This window comes from Salmo salar, chromosome ssa01, assembly GCF_905237065.1.
Source record: "Salmo salar chromosome ssa01, Ssal_v3.1, whole genome shotgun sequence".
Lineage (NCBI taxonomy): Eukaryota > Metazoa > Chordata > Actinopteri > Salmoniformes > Salmonidae > Salmo > Salmo salar.
The window spans coordinates 44,353,290-44,374,340 of NC_059442.1; the positions used below are offsets into that span (position 1 = coordinate 44,353,290).

Consider the following 21,051-nt stretch of genomic DNA (forward strand, 5'->3'; position numbering starts at 1 on the left):
TGTATTCAAATCACATTTTATTGGTCACATACACATATTGAGCAGATGTTATTGCTGGTGTAGTGAAATGCTTGTGTTCCTAGCTCCAATAGTGCAGTAGTATCTAACAATTCCCAACAATACACATGCATCTAAATGTAAAATAATGGAATTAAGAAATATATAAGAAATATGTATTGCATGGTATGTCAGAATATTACATAAAGTAAAAACCTTTTCCTGGGCAATACTAACTAACCTGTAGAGTCTTGAGAAGTGCCTGTTGATCTTCATGGTATTGATCTGTTCCACCCCTAGCTGTCTCCTTCCCCAGCTCTCCTTAAACACCTCCAGCTGTTTGGTTAGGAGCAGGAACCCCTTCAACACAGACAGCACCTGGAGAGGGTCCTGGAGGGGACCAGAGGAGATCCCCTTCTCTTCTTCATCAACACTGTCATCCATACTGCTACCATCTTCCTAGTATTAAGACACAATACTGTCAACCTGTGCCAAAAACCTGTTCACAGGATTGCTTACAAGGTGCTATTTCTGGCTGGAAACATATGTTACATAAATGTTTAGGCCTACATGTGTTTTGAATGCAATTATGTACCTAGTAACCCATACATTTTAACACACCCCAAAGAAAAGATCTTCTAACACGTATGTAAATATACTTCCTCGGGCTTTCCACGTGAGTCCTCCGCCTTGTTGTCATGGAGACGTAGCGGCGCTGCCCCCCTCCCTCCGCTGTTCAGGACATCCTCCATTAGTAGAGACACTCCCAGGATCGCTCCATTGGCCTCCATCCTGCTGCGGTCACCCAGCCCACTCAGACACAGCTGGATACAAGCAGCATAAGACCATTAACATCCACAATATAGTCATTTAACATTGTAGATACTCTTATCCAGAGCAGCTTACAATGCATTCAACCAAAATAGATAAAACAATCACTATCATTTCTAGTGGCCTCTATTTGCTAAATCCCTTGCTAGTAAAAAAGGAAAAACAAGAAATATCATAAAGGTGAGTAGAGGTCTACCTGCATGCAGTACTCAATGGGTGGGATGCCCCAAATGTCTACAGAGTGCAATCCATGACACACCAGAAAACTTCTCCATGGGTACATCCTTTGAGCCTAGAGAGCACAAATACATGATGACCTCACAACTGTCTAAGAGTACAACCCTGCCTGAGCAGTGGGAAACAATCAAAAGTAGCATTAACTATACTGTGTTTCCCATTTACTCTGGATAGTAACACAAACACTGTCTGGGCTTTAGAAATGTAAACTGTATTACAAACCCGGGGGCTGTGAGGCTCCATTGGCTCTGGTAAAGACAGTAGAGAACTGTGATTGGTTCTGACGCTGTCACTCAGCGCAGGGAGGGCGTGTCCCATGTTGTCACTCACGCTCTGATAGGCTACGATGTTACCAGAGGAGAGAAACGCCTCTCTGAGAGAGAGAGCGAGAGAGAGAGAGCATATCAAATACTTTCTGTTTTCACTTTTAGTTTCCGTTTGTCCCATTGAACTGATTAAACTAAATCAAGCTCAAGCGTTTGAAAGTTGTTGACACATAATGTATTTGATCAAGGTCTGGTTCTTATGCTAGGAACCCTCATACTCCATTACATTTATCTAAACCTACTCACTGATGGCATATATCAACCTCTTCTACCTTTCTCCACTCACCTGATGAGGTGCCTCACAGCGGTGTCGTACTGCAAGAAGATCACGTGTCTCCGTAGTTGCAGCAGGCGACCCACAGCCTCAGGGCTACCAGGGTCACAAAGCGAGTCAATCTGTTTCTGGATCTCCCACAGCTCCGCACCTTAACAATAATAACATGGTCATTTAGCAGATGCTTTCATCCAATGTGACTTACAGAACTGTCAACATTGACAGTGACACAGATAGCATATGTGTTCCGTGCGGAAATCAAACTCACAATCCTGCACCATGATTTAACCCACTGAGCTATTGGAACCACAGGTCTCTTTATAACTAATGCATACCGATGCCTTCAGTGCCGCCCCAGTCGGCTGTAAGCTCTCCCACTCCTGCTCCTCCTCCTCTCTTGGAGCTGAAGACTCCTGGGTTCCCCAGTCGGGCGAAACTGACCAGGTAATAGATGATGTCATGCAGGGCAGACACTATCTCCAGACTATGGTGAAGAGCCCGGCTACATGCCTGTAATGCAACAAAAGTAAACAAGTTCAAGATAAAGATCAACGTGCTCTATGCAGAGATCACCAACTAGATTCAGCCAAAGGCTGATTTCTATTTTTTTAGCGGATGGTCGGGGGGCCCGAACATCGTTACAAATCATTTGTAGACTGCAAATTGACCTCAATAAGCCCAAACAGATTTAATATTTGACTAAAAGATAATGATTTCAAACCTTGCTTACGTTTGCATACGATCACATGTCTCTGGTGTTTCTACAGTCTTTTATGTCCACCAATAAAAATGTAAAATAAAAAATATAACATTTTTAAACGTATGTGGCCAAATAAAACCACCAGTTAGGAAACCCTGCTCTAGAGTCTTAGAAACATTCCATTGTTCTGGATTTAGTTTTCATTTGCATACAGGAAAGATAGACAGAGACGTAGCAAGGCCATGGTTTTGTTTTTTACTGATATCACAAAATCTAATTTCAATCCACTCCTCCATGCATGTGTCTGTGTCCATCTGTACGTTAATATAATGTAAAGCAGGTTAGAACCTCTCACCGAGTCCTCCAGGGTTCTGAACATGAGGAGAACCTCAGTGTAGTGGGGGAGGAACCACAGGTTGAGGAACATTCTGCCGTCAGCTGACAGCAGGCGCCTGGGACGCCGCTGGAACTTCCTGTCCAACCAAGTGGAACAAAAATGATCTCTGACCTCCAACCGCAGAGACACTGAGCAAATAACACGACCACAGGGTGTCTTCACACTCCTAAAATATTCTCTCTGTCAAAATATGCAAGGTTTTCTGAAGTATTCTTATATGATCATTGATGTAGTGGATGTTTACCCACCTATTTTTTACCACTAAATCCCTGAATTTCAGGCTATAAAATGCTCTCTCACACTGGTCTTACCTGGGGTCAAGGCGAACACATAGTCCTGAGTCCATATCGCTTTTCAACTCATGGTCCTGGCCAATCAGGAAGTGGGACTGGCGGATGTCTGGCAGCTCGTCCAATAAGGTGGTCAGGCTGTGGTACAGGCCTATAATCTGCCCTCTCACACAACACTGGGACATACGCAAACTGAATCTAGGAAAAAGTTGACAGACACAGAAAACATGTTACAGGTACACCTGGAGGAAAGTTAGACTTCAGGTAAATAAGTCCCCAAAATGTGATGAAACAATCGGGTCTGCTGTGAATAAACACATCCAAATGAGTCATGCTAGGAAGCTTCACTTTAGCATGTCTGAACATGGCAATCACGATCGTCAACTTCTACTAAATATGTACATACTTTCGACAGAACTCAATAATCAGCCTCCTCTTGATTTTTGCTACTTCATCCTGCGGTGAAAGAGAAGGTCATGAAGGTAAACAATCAAACAGTAATATCTGAGATCCAACATAGCTCCTGCCCCCTCTGGCCTCTATGACATTTCACTTACAGGGTTCATCATCACAACACCCATGATCTGTCTCCTCTTTATGAAAGAGTTCAACATCTCATCTCGTGGACCCACTTTCTCCAGCTGGATGGAGACAAACGCCTCAGTCAGCCTGAACAAACACAACAGTCAAATCACATAACATAATCATTATATTTAACTGTAATAATATTGATAATTACAAAACATGGCCATCATTGACCCTCCAACTCACCTCTCCCTGGTTCCTGCACCAGTTATCTTTGGTTCACTTGTATCTTTGCGAACTTTGGGAGCCTGCTTAGCTAAGGAGCTTGCATCGCCACTAGAACAAAGAACCTCCTAAATCAAAGAGAGAGAAAGAGAAGTAATTTGATCCCAGCAAACCGGCCACTGGATTAAAGTATATGTGTAGTGATGTAAGGTACCTCTGGAGAGCCTGTGAAAGTCTCTGACCAATAACATAGACACGCCTGCTTCACTGCACCAATCAGAGCGTTCTTCTGAGTCACCTGACAGGCCAGGGTCACCTGCAGGTTCTCTATGGCTGACCTATTCATGAGCTGGAGAGAGGTAGAGAGAAGACAGGGACTGAGGTGACACCTACTGTATAAGATCAAGTGTGAATCATAATGGGTAACAGCTATAATATCTCTTCATAAAAGGCAGGACTCTCTCTTGACATTGATTTACACAAAAGTTGTGCCCTCTTATCTCAACTCTGAATCAGGCCCAAAGTCTCAGTTGACCTTACATGCACTACTGCCTCTTCAGAATAGAAGCTGAATTTTCCAATCTGGTTCTCATCAAGCTCCTGGATGCTCAGTGGAAACTTAGATGGAGTGTACCTACAGGAGTCGGGAATAACAAACATAAGAATATAGCTGCGAGCAGCAATAAATAGGGTTCACAGGATGACAGAAAGGACACATGATCAGATGGATAACAAAGCAAGCACTCTATCATGTAGGAACTCATGAGTCTAAATACAACATCTGGAGTGAATTTTAATACCTCAGCCATCCTTTGACCAATTCCTTAGCTTTTCTCAAACTAAGTAAAGACATGTACCATTGGCCTACAATCAGAATTTGGTGTCATTTGGTCTACGGCTCATGAGAAGAAGATTTTTGAAGTATGTTTTGCATATTTTAGCAAATTAGCGTATAGTGTGGTATAGTGTAGTCATTTGAATGCATCAACATTATTTTCTCAAACTCTTTAGGGGTTATTATTGTGACGAGTCCAAAGACCAAATGTGGAGTGAATATGACTTTTAGTCCACGAGAAGAAGATTTTTTATGGTTATTTTAAGCATTAGCGCTACATCATCAAAAAAGTGAATTGTTAATAGTTTCCTTATTTTTCAAGGTCTACTGTAGATATCATACAATTTACTAAGAAAGAAAAAGAAGGTCGCTGCACATCTATCTATGTTAGCAGAGTAACAGGGTAAGGAGGGTACCTGTCCATCCAGCTGTCGTCCTGCAGCAGTGCCGTAACAAACAGAGGTCTATGCTCTGCCTTGTCTCTCTGGACAGCAAACTCAAACTGCTCCGGACGCACATACAGGTGGAACTCATCAAAGCCCAGCTCCAGAGCTTGTGTTTTGTATAACCTAGGAGAGCCAGACCATAATATGAACACTACAGAATGGACATTTCATGTTTTATACCATAAACACATTTAGTAACATTTACCTCAAAGCCTGCAAATACAGTGATGACAATCTCAGCGTAATGTAGTTTCAAATCAAATTTCCTGCAATTATATGCATTTTGCCATGGCTTCCTCTGCTCAAACGTTATAACAAAATCAGTGGGCATGTGGATTGAATGCCGTTTTTTTATGTTATTCTCCCTGACTGTCTAGCTTTTCTTTGGTTGTTAGTTCTCAAAGATGGTATCATTTAATATATACACAACCGTTCAAAGGTTTGGGTTCACTTAGAAATGCCCTTGTTTTTGAAAGAAAAGCATTTTTTTGTCCATTAAAATAACATCAAATTGATCAGAAATACAGTGTGGACATTGTTAATGTTGTAAATGACTATTGTAGCTGGAAACGGCAGATTTTGAATGGAATATCTACATAGGCGTACAGAGGCCCATTATCAGCAACCATCACACATGTGTTCCAATGGCACGTTGTGTTAGCTAATCCAAGTTGATAATTTTAAAAGGCTAATTGATCATTAGAAAACCCTTTTGCAATTATGTTAGCACAGCTGAAAACTGTTGTACTGATTAAAGAAGCAATAAAACTGGCCTTCTTTAGACTAGTTGAGTATCTGGAGCATCAGCATTTGTGGGTTTGATTACAGGCTCAAAATGGCCAGAAACAAAGAACTTTCTTCTGAAACTCGTCAGTCTATTCTTGTTCTGAGAAATTCCATGCGAGAAATTGCCAAGAAACTGAAGATCTCGTACAATGCTGTATACAGTGCTACTCCCTTCACAGAACAGCGCAAACTGTTTCTAACCCGAATAGAAAGAGGAGTGGGAGGCCCCGGTGCACAACTGAGCAAGAGGACAAGTACACAAGTCCTCAACTGGCAGCTTCATTAAATATTACCAGCAAAACACCAGTCTCAACGTCAACAGTGAAGAGGAGACTCCAGGATGCTGGCCTTCTAGGCAGAGTTGCAAAGAAAAAGCAATATCTCAGACTGGCCAATAAAAATAAAAGATTAAGATCACAGACACTGGGCAGAGGAAGATTGGAAAAAAGTGTTATGGACAGACGGATCTAAGTTTGAGGTGTTCGGATCACAAAGAAGAACTTCGTGAGACGCAGAAAAAATGAAAAGACACTGGAGAAGAGCTTGACGCCATCTGTCAAGCATGGTGGAGGCAATGTGATGGTCTGGGGGTGCTTTGGTGCTGGTAAAGTGGGAGATTTGTACAGGGTAAAGGGGATCTTGAAGAAGGAAGGCTATCACTCCATTTTGCAACGCCATGCCATACCCTGTGGACGGAGCTTAATTGGAGCCCATTTCCTCCTACAACAAGACAATGACCCAAAGCACAGCTCCAAAATATGCAAGAACTATTTAGGGAAGAAGCAGTCAGCTGGTATTCTGTCTATAATGGAGCGGCCAGCACAGTCATTGGATCTCAACCCTATTGAGCTGTTGTGGGAGCAGCTTGACCGTATGGTATGTAAGAAGTGACCATCAAGCCAATCCAACTTGTGGCATGTGCTTCAGGAAGCATGGGGTGAAATCTCTTCAGATTACCTCAACAAATTGACAACTAGAATGCCAAAGGTCTGCAAGGCTGTAATTGCTGCAAATGGACGATTCTTTGACGAAAGCTAAGTTTGAAGGACACAATTATTATTTCAATTAAAAATCATTATTTATAACCTTGTCAACGTCTTGACTATATTTCTTATTCATTTTGCAACTCATTTCATGTATGTTTTCATGGAAAACAAGGACATTTCTAAGTGACCCCAAACTTTTGAATGGTAGTGTATATATATAGTTCAATATCTTTTCTGCATGCTTTCTGGCCTTGAAGCCGATACGTAAAGCTTATTAAAGAGCAGCGATACAACAAGAGCAGTACGCGTGTTTCTTATTTTTTCTCATCTTATTCAACTGTCAAACATGCGTGCGGCCGTGAGAGCGAGCTGCCTTTCCTTTCAATTCTAAAGACAATGGAATTGTCCGGTTGGAATATTATTGCAGATTTATGATAAAAACATTCTAAAGATTGATTCTATACATCGTTTGACATGTTTCTACAAACTGTAATGGAACTATTTTGACTTTTCGTCTGGACTAAACTCACGCGCTTAGTGAATTTGGAGTGCTGGACTAAACGCGCAAACAAAATGGAGGTATTTGGACATAAATATGAACTTTATCGAACAAAACCAACATTTATTGTGGAACTGGGATTCCTGGGAGTGCATTCTGATGAAGATCATCAAAGGTAAGTGAATATTTATAATGTTATTTGTGACTTCTGTTGACTCCAAAATGGCGGGTATCTGTATGGCTTGTTTTGAAATCTGAGCGCTGTACTCAAATTATTGCAAAGTTTGCTTTCGTCGTAAAGCTTTTTTGAAATCTGACACAGCGGTTCCATTAAGGAGAAGTTTATCTATAATTCTGTGCATAACACTTGTATCTTTTATCAAAGTTTATGATGAGTATTTCTGTAAATTGATGTGCTCATTCACCGGAAGTTTTGGAGGCAAAACATTTCTGAACATTACATGCTAATGCAAAATGGGGTTTTTGGATATAAATATGAACTTTATCGAGCAAAACATACATGTATTTTGTAACATGAAGTCTTATGAGTGCCATCTGATGAAGATCATCAAAGGTTAGTGATTAATCTTAGCTGTATTTCTGGTTTTTGTGACGCCTCTCCTTGCTTGGAAAATGTCTGTGTGGTTTTTCTTGTCTAGGTGCTGTCCTAACATAATCTAATGCTATGCTTTCGCCATATAGCCTTTTTGAAATCAGACAATGTGGTTGGATTAACGAGAAGATTATCTTTAAAATGGTGTATAATACTTGTATGTGTGAGAAATTTGAATTATGAGATTCTTGTTGTTTTGAATATGGCGCTCTGCTATTTCACTGGCTGTTGGCGAGGTGGGACGCTACCGTCCCATATGTCCTAGAGAGGTTTTAAAGGGATAGTTTGAGATTTTGGCAATGAATCCCTTTATCTACTTCCCCAAAGTCGGATGAACAAGAATAGCTAGCATGCTAACTGTTCCTGTAGACTTCCAGTCATTGCACTAAAGCTAGTAAGCATTGGCTCATGAAACTACCTCTAACTTCCTTCATACTGGACGCGGAGACATTAAAATGGTATCCACGATGGTATTCTGCTGCAGCTAGCAATATTCATAAAATAATAATAATAACATTTAAAATTTAAAAAAATATACAAAAATCGCAGACCCCCTGCAGTACATACCCCTGAAATAAGTAACTAACTACAATCAATATAGGAAGAATCAACTCAACTGTGCCAGATGTGCAGTCTCTGCTGCTGACTCCATGAGGCGATGGCGGATGGTGACTAACTCCAGCAGCTTGGAGAAGGTTTCCACAGCAAAGAACTGTTTCTCCTTCCCCTGCTTCATGTCCTGCTCCTCAGCCGACCTGATCAGAGAGACCCCCACCGCTCGGACCAAGGAGGGGTCCTCCATGAAAACATCTGAAAACAACTGGAGCGAAAGAGATTAAGAAAAAAATGATTGCTGATTGGTGCTGCGATCTGTTTGTGATCATTGCACATAACAATATCGATATAGATTCTGTGGTTTTTTTTTATGTACCTTTATTTACACAGGTGAGTCAATTAAGAAAATATAATTTTTACAATTAGAACTTCTCAAGTGGCAGGTGCAGCATATCAGCAGAATGTGAGGGAGATACTCAACTCACATCCTTTTGAGTTTGAGAGCTATAGTAGGCCCCGGGAGGATCCAGGGAGTGCCAGTGCTGCAGAGCCCGCTGTAGGAGTCTCTGTTCCAGGGTGACTCTCTCAGTTACCCCCCTGGCACGGTGGAGCTGGCAGAGGTCAGTGTGAGCCTGGGTCAGGGCCTGGTACACTTCAGAGGCCAGGCTTAGGGAGTGATGCACCTCCAGAAGGAACACATTCATCAGGGCAGGACTGGTAGCAAGAGGACAGACAGGCAGGGGTGTGCGCACACATTTTTATATTAGCTATATATTTATACTGTTTAACATGTTAGTCTGTTTTGAGGTGATACCACATTACACTGTAATCAGTCTACAATTCATGGGTAGAACTAGGACTTGCCTGCCACCACCGAGGGACACCAGATGTTTGGCCACATAGTTAGGAGGAAGACCATAGTCACGAGGAGTAGCTCCCTGTCCCTGACCTCCTCTCCACACCCGATGGAGGTATTGCCGCTGACGATCTATCTAATAGTCAACATAACACAGTTAGAGAGACCTTTAGAACGCATGGCATGGAAAAGTGAATATATATTAGACTTCAAAACCTACTGCTTTTATTAACTTTGCTAACGGGCTATCCCAGCCAATAGTTTTTTCATGGTCCTTCAAGCCAGATACACCTGTTATGATTCAACTATCCACACTAGCATCAATAGCTCTCTAGGCTGTGCCACAATTTTTCCGAAACAATTACTTGGTTGACCAGCACGGCTCTGATGAGTTGCTGGTGTGTCTGCATACAGACCATCTCTGCCCGGTAGGCCTGAACAAAATACTCTGCTCCCATGTCCAGGTGTAGCCGAGGCCTTCTGTGCATGATGTCTGTGATGACCTGAGCCAAGGAGAACCTCTCCTCTGGTCCTGTCACATGCTGGTAGGCCTCAATATAGCAGTTCACCAGCTGGAAATTAACAGAGGGGGCATGGTTCAAGTAATGACACGCAATATACTGGACTTAAAATAAACTGATTATCACCTGGGTCGTGTTCATTAGGCATCAATGAGAAGAAAACAGACAGAAACAGGGAGGGACTAAATGTACATGTCCAATGAGAAATGTGAATTTTTGTTTTCCGTTTCAGAACATTTTAAGATGTTTTCTGTTTCATGCCCTAATGAACACGGCCCTGTTCAGCATATTTACTAACCTGCACTTTGCTCTCTAAAAAAGCAGCTTCACATGTCCACAGGTCTAGGAGAACTGCAACTCTATCCACATCTATCTGAGCCCAGGAAGAGTGGAGGTCTGTCGTTGCAGAGCTATGTGACCTCTCAGACTGACCCTTGACCCTGCTGCCCTCAGACTGGCCCTTGACTCTCCAACTACTCCTCTGGATGTAATGTGAGCCCAGAAGAGTCAGTGTGTCTTCCAGCTCCTCCAGGTCCTTCAGAGCCATGTCGTACACCACGTAGAGCCCTCGCTGGTCCTGGGTGTGGACATATCTCTCCTCAGTGGTGTAGAAATCATGAAGATTCTCCACCTCTGGGTACTCCATGAACTCTGAACAGTGAACCTGTAGTCACAGTAACACCGATATCAATTCCCTAATGAAACTTTGACATAGCAGACGCACTCGCTCAATCACTCACTTACTCACTCACTCATGCACACACATGTGCACACGCACACACACACACATAAACACATTCATACTACACACACGGGCGGCAGGTAGCCTAGCGGTTAAGAGCGTTGGGCCAGTAACTGAAAGGTTTCCGTTTTGAATCCCCAAGCTGACTAGGTAAAAAATCTGTCTATGTGCCCTTGAGCAAGGCACTTAACCCTAATTGCTCCTGTAAGTCGCTCTGGAAGAGAGCGTCTGCTAAATGACTAATATTTACATCACAACTTCTGCTACCAGACTCTTATTATGATTGAACACTTGCCCCCCAAAACATGTGTAAATATTGGACGACAACTTAGAAAAAAGGGTTCCAAAAGGGTTCTTCGGCTCTCCCCATAGATCTTTTTTTGGTTCCAGGTAAAACCCTTTTGGATTACAGGTTGAAGTCCTTTGGGTTCAATGTATAACCCTCTGTGTAAAGGAAACTTCACATGGAACTCAAAAGGGTTCTACCTGAAACCAAAAAGGGTTATTCAAAGGGTTCTCCGAAGGGGACAGTCAAAGAACCCTTTTATGTTCTAGATAGCACCTTTTGTTCTAAGAGTGTATAATTTGTGCTTTCCAGTATAATACTTACGCTAAAATGTTTATTCTATTCTACTGAACCATTTACTTTATGTTCTTATTCTTATGTGTGGTGGAAATTCTACCTTTAACTAATAACGAGGAGAGGCAAAATCTATAATCAATCAAGGTATTACTTTTATTAAAAACGTATTATAATAAGGAGGCTGGTCGCCCCATCCCCGCAGGTGAGATGGAGTGAAAGCCCAAAAACAGACGAGTACAGGAGCATTATATTGTCAAGCTACCCCACGCAAGAATCTGCAAAACATGTGACCCTATGTATACGTATGAGTCTGTCGCCAGTGAGTGAGGACAACAGGGGCCAGAATGACAGGAACCAGGCATACTTCCTCTAACCGTAGCGCCACAGTTCCCCCCCAAGTTTAACAGGGTTTAACAGAAGATTTCCCCTCAAATATGTTTGATTATCTTTTATTGCTGTTGCATTGTCAAGAAGGAACCTGCAAGTAAGCATTTCGTTGGACGGTGAACACCATGTGTATCCCATACATAAGACTAATAAAACTTGAAACTTGATAGTTCACAAGAGGTCTGGAAGTTGTGGAGAGTGGGTAGGGGGTGTTGTGTTTGTATAATACTATTGTGCTGTGTTTCAGATATTGTTAAATGAAAAACATTGGACACAAAACAACATCAACCACCTTAAATGTCAGGTAATATCAGGTCCCCACTGTCCATGTAATCTTATTCATTATGATTATGAGGATTAAAACTGGTCCTAGATCAGAGAAACTTTTTGAATATGTGGCAGAAAGAAGGGAACTTTGTGGAATCGAACTCAGTCCAGCACAGGACTGGGTCACTTTCAGTTTCATTTCCTGTACACTCTGCGGACTTCATGGTTAGTCCTGCCTCCTTATCACACAACACACTCATAAACACTGTGAGATGGATAAAACAGCTGTCATACAGGTCTCTTAGACGTGAGGAGAGGAAGGAGAGCAGCACCACAACACCAGCAAACCGTAAGTTACTGTAAATATAACATATTTTATGTGTTTGTTTGTGTGATCTTGTTTGTCTATATCAGGTGTGTATACTTATTTAAGAGTCACTAAACAGTGTGTTTTTCTGTTGCTCATTAGAAAAACAAGATTTCAGTCTTAGAGGTGTGTTTCCTGACCGATTCTGCGTTTGGTTAATGATGTTTGTCCCTCATGAGACACGGAAGCCTATTCCATGTCTCATACATATGCAAACAAAGTCGGAACTGCAGGTCTGTCTCACTGTCTATGCTATTGGATAGAGGGCAATCGCTGCAGCTGTTCGCCCCATGTTAGTCGGCAAATGGACATTGTCAAATCGAAACCCAACCTTCATTTACCCGTTGGGACGCACAGATGTTCCAAACTCCGTTCTTAGACGAGACTGACTTTATGACCCAAATGATCCTATTTACACTTTGTAGTAAATTTTGACACTAGGATAACTGTTTGAGACTCAAATCGATGCCACATTCTACGGGACTTGTTGCTTTTTAAAGGCCGTTGCTCTTTAACACTAATACAGTCAGTTCTAGTTTTAATGTAAGAAGTCCCCCAAGGAGGAAAAACCATGATTTGCCTGTCCCTGGTATGTGAAAGGTTGAACACTGTGATAATACAATGCTAGTATTAGTTAAGAACAGCTGGCATGTTGTAAGGGTTATGTGTCCATGCCCACAGTGTGGACAGAGCCACTAAACATATTTTTCACACCCATGTAACTTTTTCTACCTTAAAAGCGTTGTAAGAGATTGCCCTCTATTTATTATACAACATGGTTGAATATTTTCTTTAAAGACCCAGGGCAGTTGTTTTTTTAATCTCAATATCAAATCATTTCTGGGTAACAATTAAATAACTTACTGTAAAAGTTTCCATTAAAATGGCCGAAAAGAAACAAAAATTGTTTTTTTTGCCCCCCAAAAATTTCTCAGCCAAGAATTTTGCTAGGACTGTCTGGCAGTTGTCTGAGAGAGGGACCTAAGAGGAGGGGACTCATGGGAGGGATATTTAACCTGAAAACGAACTGTTATTGACAGAGAGTTAGAACTATCTTTGTTATTGGTGAATTAACAATCTAAAACTCCACCCATGCAAAACCAGCTGATTAGAAGGTCCTGGCTAAATTGTATTTTCAACAAGCCACTATTCAGAAATAACACTGAACACATTTTTTCACACGTTTATAGAGTTAGTTTCATCAATATTATACAAAACACAGGTAAAGCAGAATGTTGACTGCACTGGGCCTATAAAGTTCCATGGTATACACTATTCATCTCGAGCGGCTAGATGTTCTTTACCATTCGGCCATCAGATTTGCCACCAATGCTCCTTATAGGACACATCACTGCACTCTATACTCCACCGTAAACTGGTCATCTCTGTATACCCGTCGCAAGACCCACTGGTTGATGCTTATTTATAAAACCCTCTTAGGCCTCACTCCCCCCTATCTGAGATACCTACTGCAGCCCTCATCCTCCACATACAACACCCGTTCTGTCAGTCACATTCTGTTAAAGGTCCCCAAAGCACACACATCCCTGGGTCGCTCCTCTTTTCAGTTCACTGCAGCTAGCGACTGGAATGAGCTGCAACAAAGACACTCTTACTGAGAGTTGTAGCTGTTTTGCGTGATGCATTGTTGTCTCTACCTTCCCTTTGTGCTGTTGTCTGTGCCCAATAATGTTTGTACCATGTTTTGTGCTGCTACCTTGTTGTTGTTATGTTGTGTTGCTACCATGCTATGTTGTCATGTGTTGCTGCCTTGCTATGTTGTTGTCTTAGGTCTCTCTTTATTGTAGTGTTGTGTTGTCTCTCTTGTCCGTGATGTGTGTTTTGTCCTATATTTATATTGTATTTATTTTTTATTTTTAATCCAAGGCCCCCGTCCCAGCAGGAGGCCTTTTGCCTTTTGGTAGGCCGTCATTGTAAATAAGAATTTGTTCTCAACTGACTTGCCTCGTTAAATAAAGGTTAAATAAAAATAAATAAATAAATAAAATATGATGGGTTTTTATTGCACCCAATCACACCTACTAAAGTTCTCTCTCTCTCTCTCAAGGGTACCACCATGGTTCGAGGAACGTTGAACACTATGGCAGATCTAAGACGTTCTGGGTTTGGTCGTCACTTGCCCAGGCATGGACTCAAGCTCCTGTTCTGGTTCGCCAAGAATTACATCAAATTTGATTACATGGGTGAAATGGTTGCAAGATACAACCCCAACGAGGGGGGCTTTGATTTCCATCCCTTCCAGAACAGACCGGAGTGGGACTGCAGCTATGCGACCACACATATATCTGTCATTTCCTGCAATTTTCTGCTCCCAGATAACGTCCACCCATACTATATAGTGGGCAACCTGAATCCAGAAGAATCCAATTGCCTTCCTCAGTATGTCAGAAAAGACTTTACTGGTGACCAAGATGACAGTAACATGGACCGCCTCATCATCAGTCTGCGTCCAGACGGGACTGTGGATAAGGTTTATGTGACCCAGCATGACGACGACGGTCTGAGTTTTGACCCTGACAACACCTACCGTGTCACCAGGGGTCTGCTCAGGGACATCAGTGGCCTAAAGCTGCATAAGTTCCTGAAACAGGCAGGCTATAGCAGCCGCCAGCCAATCATACACATGAATGATTATGAGGACATTCTGAGTTATTTTGAATACTTGAGACTGTAGTGTAGTACAGAGCTCTGTAACCATGATTCCACTATTAATCTGATTCTGAAGTGAAAGGACAGGACGGAAACAGCAGTATAGTTTTTCTTGGCCTTTTTCAATGTGTATTATGTAGGTAACTGATGGTATTTTCATTGTATGCTGTTGTAACCCCCTCCTGTCTTGTTCATTGCTTTGTCATTTAGCTTTTTCATGATGAAATCGATTTTTGAATAAAAAATGATCTATTTAGCATTGCTATGCTATTGGTAATACAATAAATATAAATATTTTTTATACAACATTATTGTATGTGTGTGTGTCTAGCTCATGCAAATCCTATGTTATGAATAGTGCCTCTTGACTCTCACCATAATACCTTTCTGTAAAAAAAATCAGTGCAGTAAAAATGATGTTTTTCCTGTGTTTTGTGTAATTTTGTACAGCTGATTAAACTAACACTGTAAAAAAAATGCAAATGTGATCAGTGTTATTTTCTGATAAATGCTATTTGAAAGTACAATCTACACAGGACTTGGTTTTGCATGGGTGGAGATTCGGCGTGCCTCGTGAAATCCTCAGGCAGTATAAGTTAATAGACCAATAACAAATGGAGTTCCAAACCAGAAGAGGAACAACTTTGTGGAATGAAACAGCCCAGGGTCAGATTAGCCTGGTCCTCAGACCAGGCTGCAAGGGTTACCAGAACTGCTTGAGCTAGTGAACTCAATTGGCTGTAACTCACACACTTGGGCCCATATTCACAAAGCGATTTTGATCCTTTTTTATTTAATGCACGTGTTTACACTGCTTTTGAGGAAAAATGTGTTGAAAGTTTAGGGAGCATTATTTTACTCACCTCTAATGATGAGCGTTTACTCACTTATTTTCTTCACCCATACAAATCACTAATCTCATTCATGTCTCCGGCTGTACTGTAGCTCTGATGCCTTACCTTGTAGTCAACAGGAGTGTTGTGGATATAGAGGTGAGAGCCCAGACCTCCGACTGTCCCACTGCACCCTCTGGCCGCATTCATCCAGCTTGACTCCTCAGTGGTGCTGACCAAACCTCCTCCTCCTCCTGCTTCCCCTCGTCCTCCTCCTCCTCCTCCTGCTTCCCCTCCTCCTCCTCCTCCACATGCTCCTCCTCCCTCCACACGCATCCCAGCTGTTTCAAAAGTCAGGGTTCTCTCTATGGACCTCAGGTAGTTTAGAATGCCTAGGGAGATGCGCTATAAGGGAGAGAGGACGGGTAAGACAGCTCAGGCTCCAGAGGGAATGGCAGGGTAAATAATATGATACAGTAGATAACGGATAGCAGTTCAGCATCCCAAGAGAGACTCACTGGGGAAGAGAGGACAGCTCAGGATTCAGTGGGAGCGACAAGAGTATGGATTGCAGTCCCTAACAGTCTAAAAGTCTACCCTGAACTCCCGTGTGGTCTCGTGTGGCGCTAGCTACGCCAAGGTCATCGTTTCAATTCCAGCAGCAATCACGTACGTCTCTTTGGATGAAGCTCACCTGCAGTTCCCTGATCTTGAGGTGTCGAAGGTAGAGGAGTGACAGGTAGGCTCCCCTGGCTGTGACAGCGTCTGAGGTACCCTCTTCCCCCTCCTGGCCCTCATCCAAACCCAACAGCTGCATGCTGCTCCGGTAGCTATAGCTGGGATGAATGAGAGAGAAGGGATGCCAAATAAGCAAAAGGCATTACCTTTTAATTCAATGAGACCCACATTCAAGTGATCCTATTCTGTCCTTCTTAATAATGTACCTTTCATTTCTTTTCTTGACTGAAGTGGTTCTGCTCTTTCTGTCGCTTTTATTCTGTCCTCCACATCCATTGGATTCCTAACAGGAAAAAATGCTAATTGTGGTTATAATGAACCCAGACACAATCCATTTTACATTTTACATGTCTTTGTAGCACACACAATCACATCTCTGACTAAGTAATACATGCCTGATAAAGATTGGCAGCGCTGTAAATGCTGGTCCAGATCTGCAAGGTGTTGTGTCTGTTGGCGTGTGATGATGTCAGTGATGATGAGGGCTGGATGGCCTGAGGGTCACATACCTGGGAAGCATGCTCCCTCAGGGCCTCAGTCACTACGACAGGATCTGACAGCTGGGGAGGGAGAGAGTGAGGGGGAGAGAGAGAGAGAGAGAGAGAGAGAGAGAGAGAGAGAGAGAGAGAGAGAGAGAGAGAGAGAGAGAGAGAGGTGTCACTGTGAATATGCAAAATAACACATGATTGAAAGTAATTGTAGTTAGCCCATACTTCAAATACATGATACAAGCTATAGAGATGAATGTTAATAGGTTGTTTATAAAATCCCTCCGTTAAGTGTTAGACTGTTTACCTGGAGGAACTTGCGGTGAGTCCTCAGCAACTCATCATAAGACTGGAGCTCCTTTAGCTTGGTGACAAGTTTCTGTTGCCAGGGATCCCGTTTGGGCTTCACCTGTTTTGTTGGTGTTAGGTCAGAAAATAAACATTAGGGATGGAATTTAAGGATTTTGGCCACTGGTCAGGATGGAATTTAAGGATTTTGGGCACTGGTCAGGATGGAATTTAAGGATTTTGGCCACTGGTCAGCTGGGCTAGTAGGCTGCAATTCTTTTTTTAGCCTAGGTCCAATACAACATTTTACTAGTTTGGCAGGAAATACAACATTTTACTAGTTTGACACATTTTCTTCTAGCCCAGCCTGAAAAGTACTAGCCTCTGGATAGAGGGCTAGCTTAATTTCCATCCCTTATATATCAACATTCCTGACACCTTAGTCATTTAGCAGACGCTCTTATCCAGAGCGACTTACAGTAGTGAATGCATACATTTCATTTCTTTTTTTTTTGTACTGGCCCCCCATGGGAATCAAACCCACAAACCTGGCATTGCACACACCATTCTGGCGTTGCAAACACCATGCTCTACCAACTGAGCCACAGGGAAGACCTTTTCTTCAATAATCTCTGAACTAAATTGTTAGCACTTAAAGTGTTATAAAACCAAGTACTATGCAGGACAAGGATTGACAGGAGAGAGATCACGACAGAGACCGGGACAATCCCTCTCTCTCCAGACCTGAATGTACGGTATCCAGTTAGCATTCTTCCTCAGAGCCATGGTGCTCCTCTTCCTCCCCCACTGTCCCTCTACAGCCTCTGTCCCATCATACTGGAGGAAGGTCTTCATCACTTCCTGCTGTCTGAAGATCACCCTGAACTCTTTTGAGATCTGACCAATAAACAAAGGACCAGATTCAGAGTTGAGATAAATGCGAACAGCTCATAGCTTATTCATCGACGTCAATGAGAAACGTACATGAAATTAAAGTTTAGTGTGCGGATCTACACCAAAAGAGTACACTACGAACCAAATAACTTGAAATGTATGTTTCAACGGTACTACCATGCTGAAGAGCTCCATCTCGTCTGCAGTGTTCCTGATGTTTTGGGTGTCGTAGGGCAAACGGAAGTAGGAGACCAGGCTTTGTAGTTCTGGGAGGAACTCCTCCAGTTTCACAGTGTGCATGGGAACTTGGTTAGCCAGTCTAAACATCCCTACGGAAAGGAACGATCACGATCTTGAGCATGAATGAATCTCTTTTGTACCCACATGTATTGTTATATCCGGTTCAAGTAAGACATTTAAATGTAGAGGTACAATAAGGTAGCAGTCAATGTTAGTGTTACCCTCAAGCCCAGCCAAGACTTGGTCTTTATCTTCTGAAGATGTGTGGACAGATTCAACCAGCACTGGGGAACTTGATGGGGACTTCCTTAATAACTCAGAAGAATCTTTATCCCTCTTCTCAGAGGCTGGGATGTAGTGGATCACCTGTAACCCATCATATAGTGTGAGGTAACAAACTGTCTTATTTCTAAATAAATCTATTACAAGGTATTCATCCACCCATCCCAAAAGTCAACTAAGCTTTGGGGTGCATCTCAGTAGTCTAAAGTGACTTCCTCTCCTTGTCTCTTTTTATTTATCTGCTCTAATCTAAACTAGCCTTTGATTTCAGCTACATGGCGATGAAGGAAAGGAGACGAGTAGAGGAAGCCACTTTAGACCATTGCGATGCAGCCATAGGATGCACCCTGAATGGTACCTTCTTCCCTATATGGAGCACTACTTTTGACCAGAGTCCTATGAGCCTTGGTCAAAAGTAGTGCACTATATAGGGAAAAAGTTTCGATTTGGGACATACTTATAGGGCAACGTTGTGAAAAAGCAATGTGTTAAGTGAAAATTGTACCATAAACCTCATTGTAATCTGGCAACGAGATTTAATTTGAAACTTTTTTCAACAATGTGCATTTCAACAAAGAGGCAACTATTTATATATTGCTTAATCTCCTCCTTATAATGCACATTGTTAAAATTATTTCACAGTGCCAGATTACAATGAGGTTTACGGTCAATTTTGCACTTAACACATTACTTTTGCGCTACAAAAACATCGCCCATAGTCTCTCTGATGGCCTTACTGTCAGGAAGTGGTGGATGGTCTTGGAGGCATGTAGGTGACAGACCAGCCAGGTGAGGTAGATGGTCACATCTTCCTGGGTGACCGTGTTGATGGGGTTGCCCCGCCCTGTCAGGACCTTCTCCCTGGACACAGCTAGTCTCCTGGCCCGCTGGACAGCATCCTCATACTCACTGACCAGGTTTGATACCTGGGCCTGGTGGAACAGTATGGTGAAAGAACACACCTGACCTGGGTTCAAATAGTATTTGTTTTCTTTCAAATACTTTAGTGCTTGATTTAGCTTTCCTGGTGGAACACCACAGAAATCAACTGTTCATGTAATAAGGATTTATTGATTGATTGATTCATAATAAACTAAGGTGATTTATTAAATATCAAAGTGCCAGGTTACCTTGTAGAAGGGATACAGCTGCTCAATGATGTGGGAGTGACGACAGAATCTTCTCCATCTCAGCATCAGCAGGTACTTGATCTGGGCCAACTGGTAGCATCGGTCTGCATAAAACTACCATAAATACACTGAGTGTACAAAACAAAACACCTTCCCAATTTTGAGTTGCATCCCCTTTTGCCCTCACAACACCTTCAATTTGTCGGGGCAGCCGCGGGGCCCTAAGCATCACCAATGTGATCCCAATGACATTATAATCAGCACAGTTTACCTGGTGCAGGAGAAGAGGCAGACTCTCAGGTGTGTACTCCAGGCTTAGGCAGCTTCGCAGCTCTCTCTGTAGCACATCAGACAGAGACACCACTGGTAGTGCTTTTGCCACCTGAAGACCTCTCCTCAGGACCTGCTCTCTCTCCATACGAAAGTACGATACATCTTTAGGAACTGGAACTGAGCTATAATACGATGAAAAAATATATAGAATACAATAAAATACAAAAGAACATTTACAAAAAAGACAGCCAGTATCAAAAAGACAAAATCACAATCACTGGCATTTTAACTGGGCAACTTGATTTTGCTCACAGACCTCCCTCATATCCATGTGTCCATCTATACCTGTAAGACTTGGAGGGTGTTTCCAGGGGAGATCCATTCTCCTCTATTTCAGTTCTGAGAGCTGACAGCTGGACAGACAACTCTGCTTCCATCTGCTCTACCTTGGCAGTGGAGGAAACTTTGTACACCACCTTGGACATGATGGGATGTCCTGGATACTATATAAGTAACAAACCCAAAAAGGTCATTTGTGTACCACAGCAAAATCAAGCGGCATAACTCTATTGGTGGTGTTATCCAATCAAAACATCTCTGAGGAGAGATATTGCTGTTTGGGTTTTTTATATAAGAAATGTAGTAGTAGTTAGATTTCTCAATAAGTCTTCCAAAACAGAAAATAAACTTGCCTTAATAAGTGAATCATTGGCTCCTGAAAGCAACTCCAAACTGGTTCCCAAGCTTGTTGTTCAGAGTCACCATGGAGACTATGGGGCCATAAAAGTCTAAACAGACCTATACATACTTTTGAACTCTAGAGGGCACCAGAACTTCAATAACGCCCCTTGATCCAACAGGATTGCTGACCTACGCAAATCTGAATTTTCTGATAGACAATGACCACATGCCAAAATTTATTTTTCAAATGTATCAATTTGTGGTAATATTTGTCTGTGCTGTTTCTTTC

General features: G+C 42.3%; 3 protein-coding genes across 3 annotated transcripts in view; 1 reads left to right on the forward strand and 2 right to left on the reverse strand.

The window, feature by feature from the left end:
• Positions 1 to 16,765, reverse strand: part of si:ch73-242m19.1 (coiled-coil domain containing 162) — a 23,668-nt gene extending 6,903 nt beyond the window's left edge. The window contains exons 1-22 of the mRNA XM_045695168.1: positions 16,693 to 16,765; positions 16,443 to 16,584; positions 15,875 to 16,153; positions 10,198 to 10,563; positions 9,744 to 9,950; positions 9,345 to 9,514; positions 9,008 to 9,281; positions 8,585 to 8,787; positions 5,054 to 5,206; positions 4,343 to 4,436; positions 4,017 to 4,151; positions 3,824 to 3,930; positions 3,610 to 3,721; positions 3,459 to 3,508; positions 3,074 to 3,250; positions 2,721 to 2,838; positions 2,001 to 2,175; positions 1,678 to 1,816; positions 1,288 to 1,438; positions 1,025 to 1,120; positions 657 to 821; positions 239 to 456 (exon numbers count right to left, since the gene is read on the reverse strand). Of these exons, the coding sequence (XP_045551124.1) occupies positions 239 to 456; positions 657 to 821; positions 1,025 to 1,120; positions 1,288 to 1,438; positions 1,678 to 1,816; positions 2,001 to 2,175; positions 2,721 to 2,838; positions 3,074 to 3,250; positions 3,459 to 3,508; positions 3,610 to 3,721; positions 3,824 to 3,930; positions 4,017 to 4,151; positions 4,343 to 4,436; positions 5,054 to 5,206; positions 8,585 to 8,787; positions 9,008 to 9,281; positions 9,345 to 9,514; positions 9,744 to 9,950; positions 10,198 to 10,563; positions 15,875 to 16,153; positions 16,443 to 16,565 (3,512 nt within the window). The 5' untranslated portion in view covers positions 16,566 to 16,584; positions 16,693 to 16,765. The remainder of the gene's footprint in view (positions 1 to 238; positions 457 to 656; positions 822 to 1,024; positions 1,121 to 1,287; positions 1,439 to 1,677; positions 1,817 to 2,000; positions 2,176 to 2,720; positions 2,839 to 3,073; positions 3,251 to 3,458; positions 3,509 to 3,609; positions 3,722 to 3,823; positions 3,931 to 4,016; positions 4,152 to 4,342; positions 4,437 to 5,053; positions 5,207 to 8,584; positions 8,788 to 9,007; positions 9,282 to 9,344; positions 9,515 to 9,743; positions 9,951 to 10,197; positions 10,564 to 15,874; positions 16,154 to 16,442; positions 16,585 to 16,692) is intronic.
• Positions 12,078 to 15,392, forward strand: LOC100194722 (uncharacterized). Its single transcript, XM_014197070.2, has 2 exons — positions 12,078 to 12,227; positions 14,314 to 15,392. The coding sequence occupies exon 2, from the start codon at positions 14,323 to 14,325 to the stop codon at positions 14,938 to 14,940; it is 618 nt and encodes a 205-aa protein (XP_014052545.1). The 5' UTR covers positions 12,078 to 12,227; positions 14,314 to 14,322; the 3' UTR covers positions 14,941 to 15,392.
• A 101-nt stretch (positions 16,766 to 16,866) lies between the features above and the next one.
• Positions 16,867 to 20,822, reverse strand: ccdc162 (coiled-coil domain containing 162). The gene is made up of 9 exons (XM_045695190.1): positions 20,427 to 20,822; positions 20,080 to 20,263; positions 19,809 to 19,922; positions 19,416 to 19,610; positions 18,618 to 18,762; positions 18,334 to 18,485; positions 18,007 to 18,159; positions 17,282 to 17,383; positions 16,867 to 17,046 (listed from the first exon to the last, which is right to left on the reverse strand). Exons 1-9 carry the CDS (start codon positions 20,564 to 20,566, stop codon positions 16,867 to 16,869), a joined length of 1,365 nt encoding a protein of 454 aa, XP_045551146.1. The 5' UTR covers positions 20,567 to 20,822.
• Positions 20,823 to 21,051: the final 229 nt, after the last annotated feature.

Excerpts from the sequence above, each read along its gene's own strand:
- ccdc162 (XM_045695190.1), bottom strand. The coding sequence starts at position 20,566 with ATGTCCAAGGTGGTGTACAAAGTTTCCTCCACTGCCAAGGTAGAGCAG. Across the intron at positions 19,923-20,079 it reads TGCCTCTTCTCCTGCACCAG|TTTTATGCAGACCGATGCTA; the intron begins GTAAACTGTGCT and ends TATTTATGGTAG. Across the intron at positions 18,160-18,333 it reads AGATGGAGCTCTTCAGCATG|ATCTCAAAAGAGTTCAGGGT; the intron begins GTAGTACCGTTG and ends TTTATTGGTCAG.
- LOC100194722 (XM_014197070.2), top strand. The coding sequence starts at position 14,323 with ATGGTTCGAGGAACGTTGAACACTATGGCAGATCTAAGACGTTCTGGG.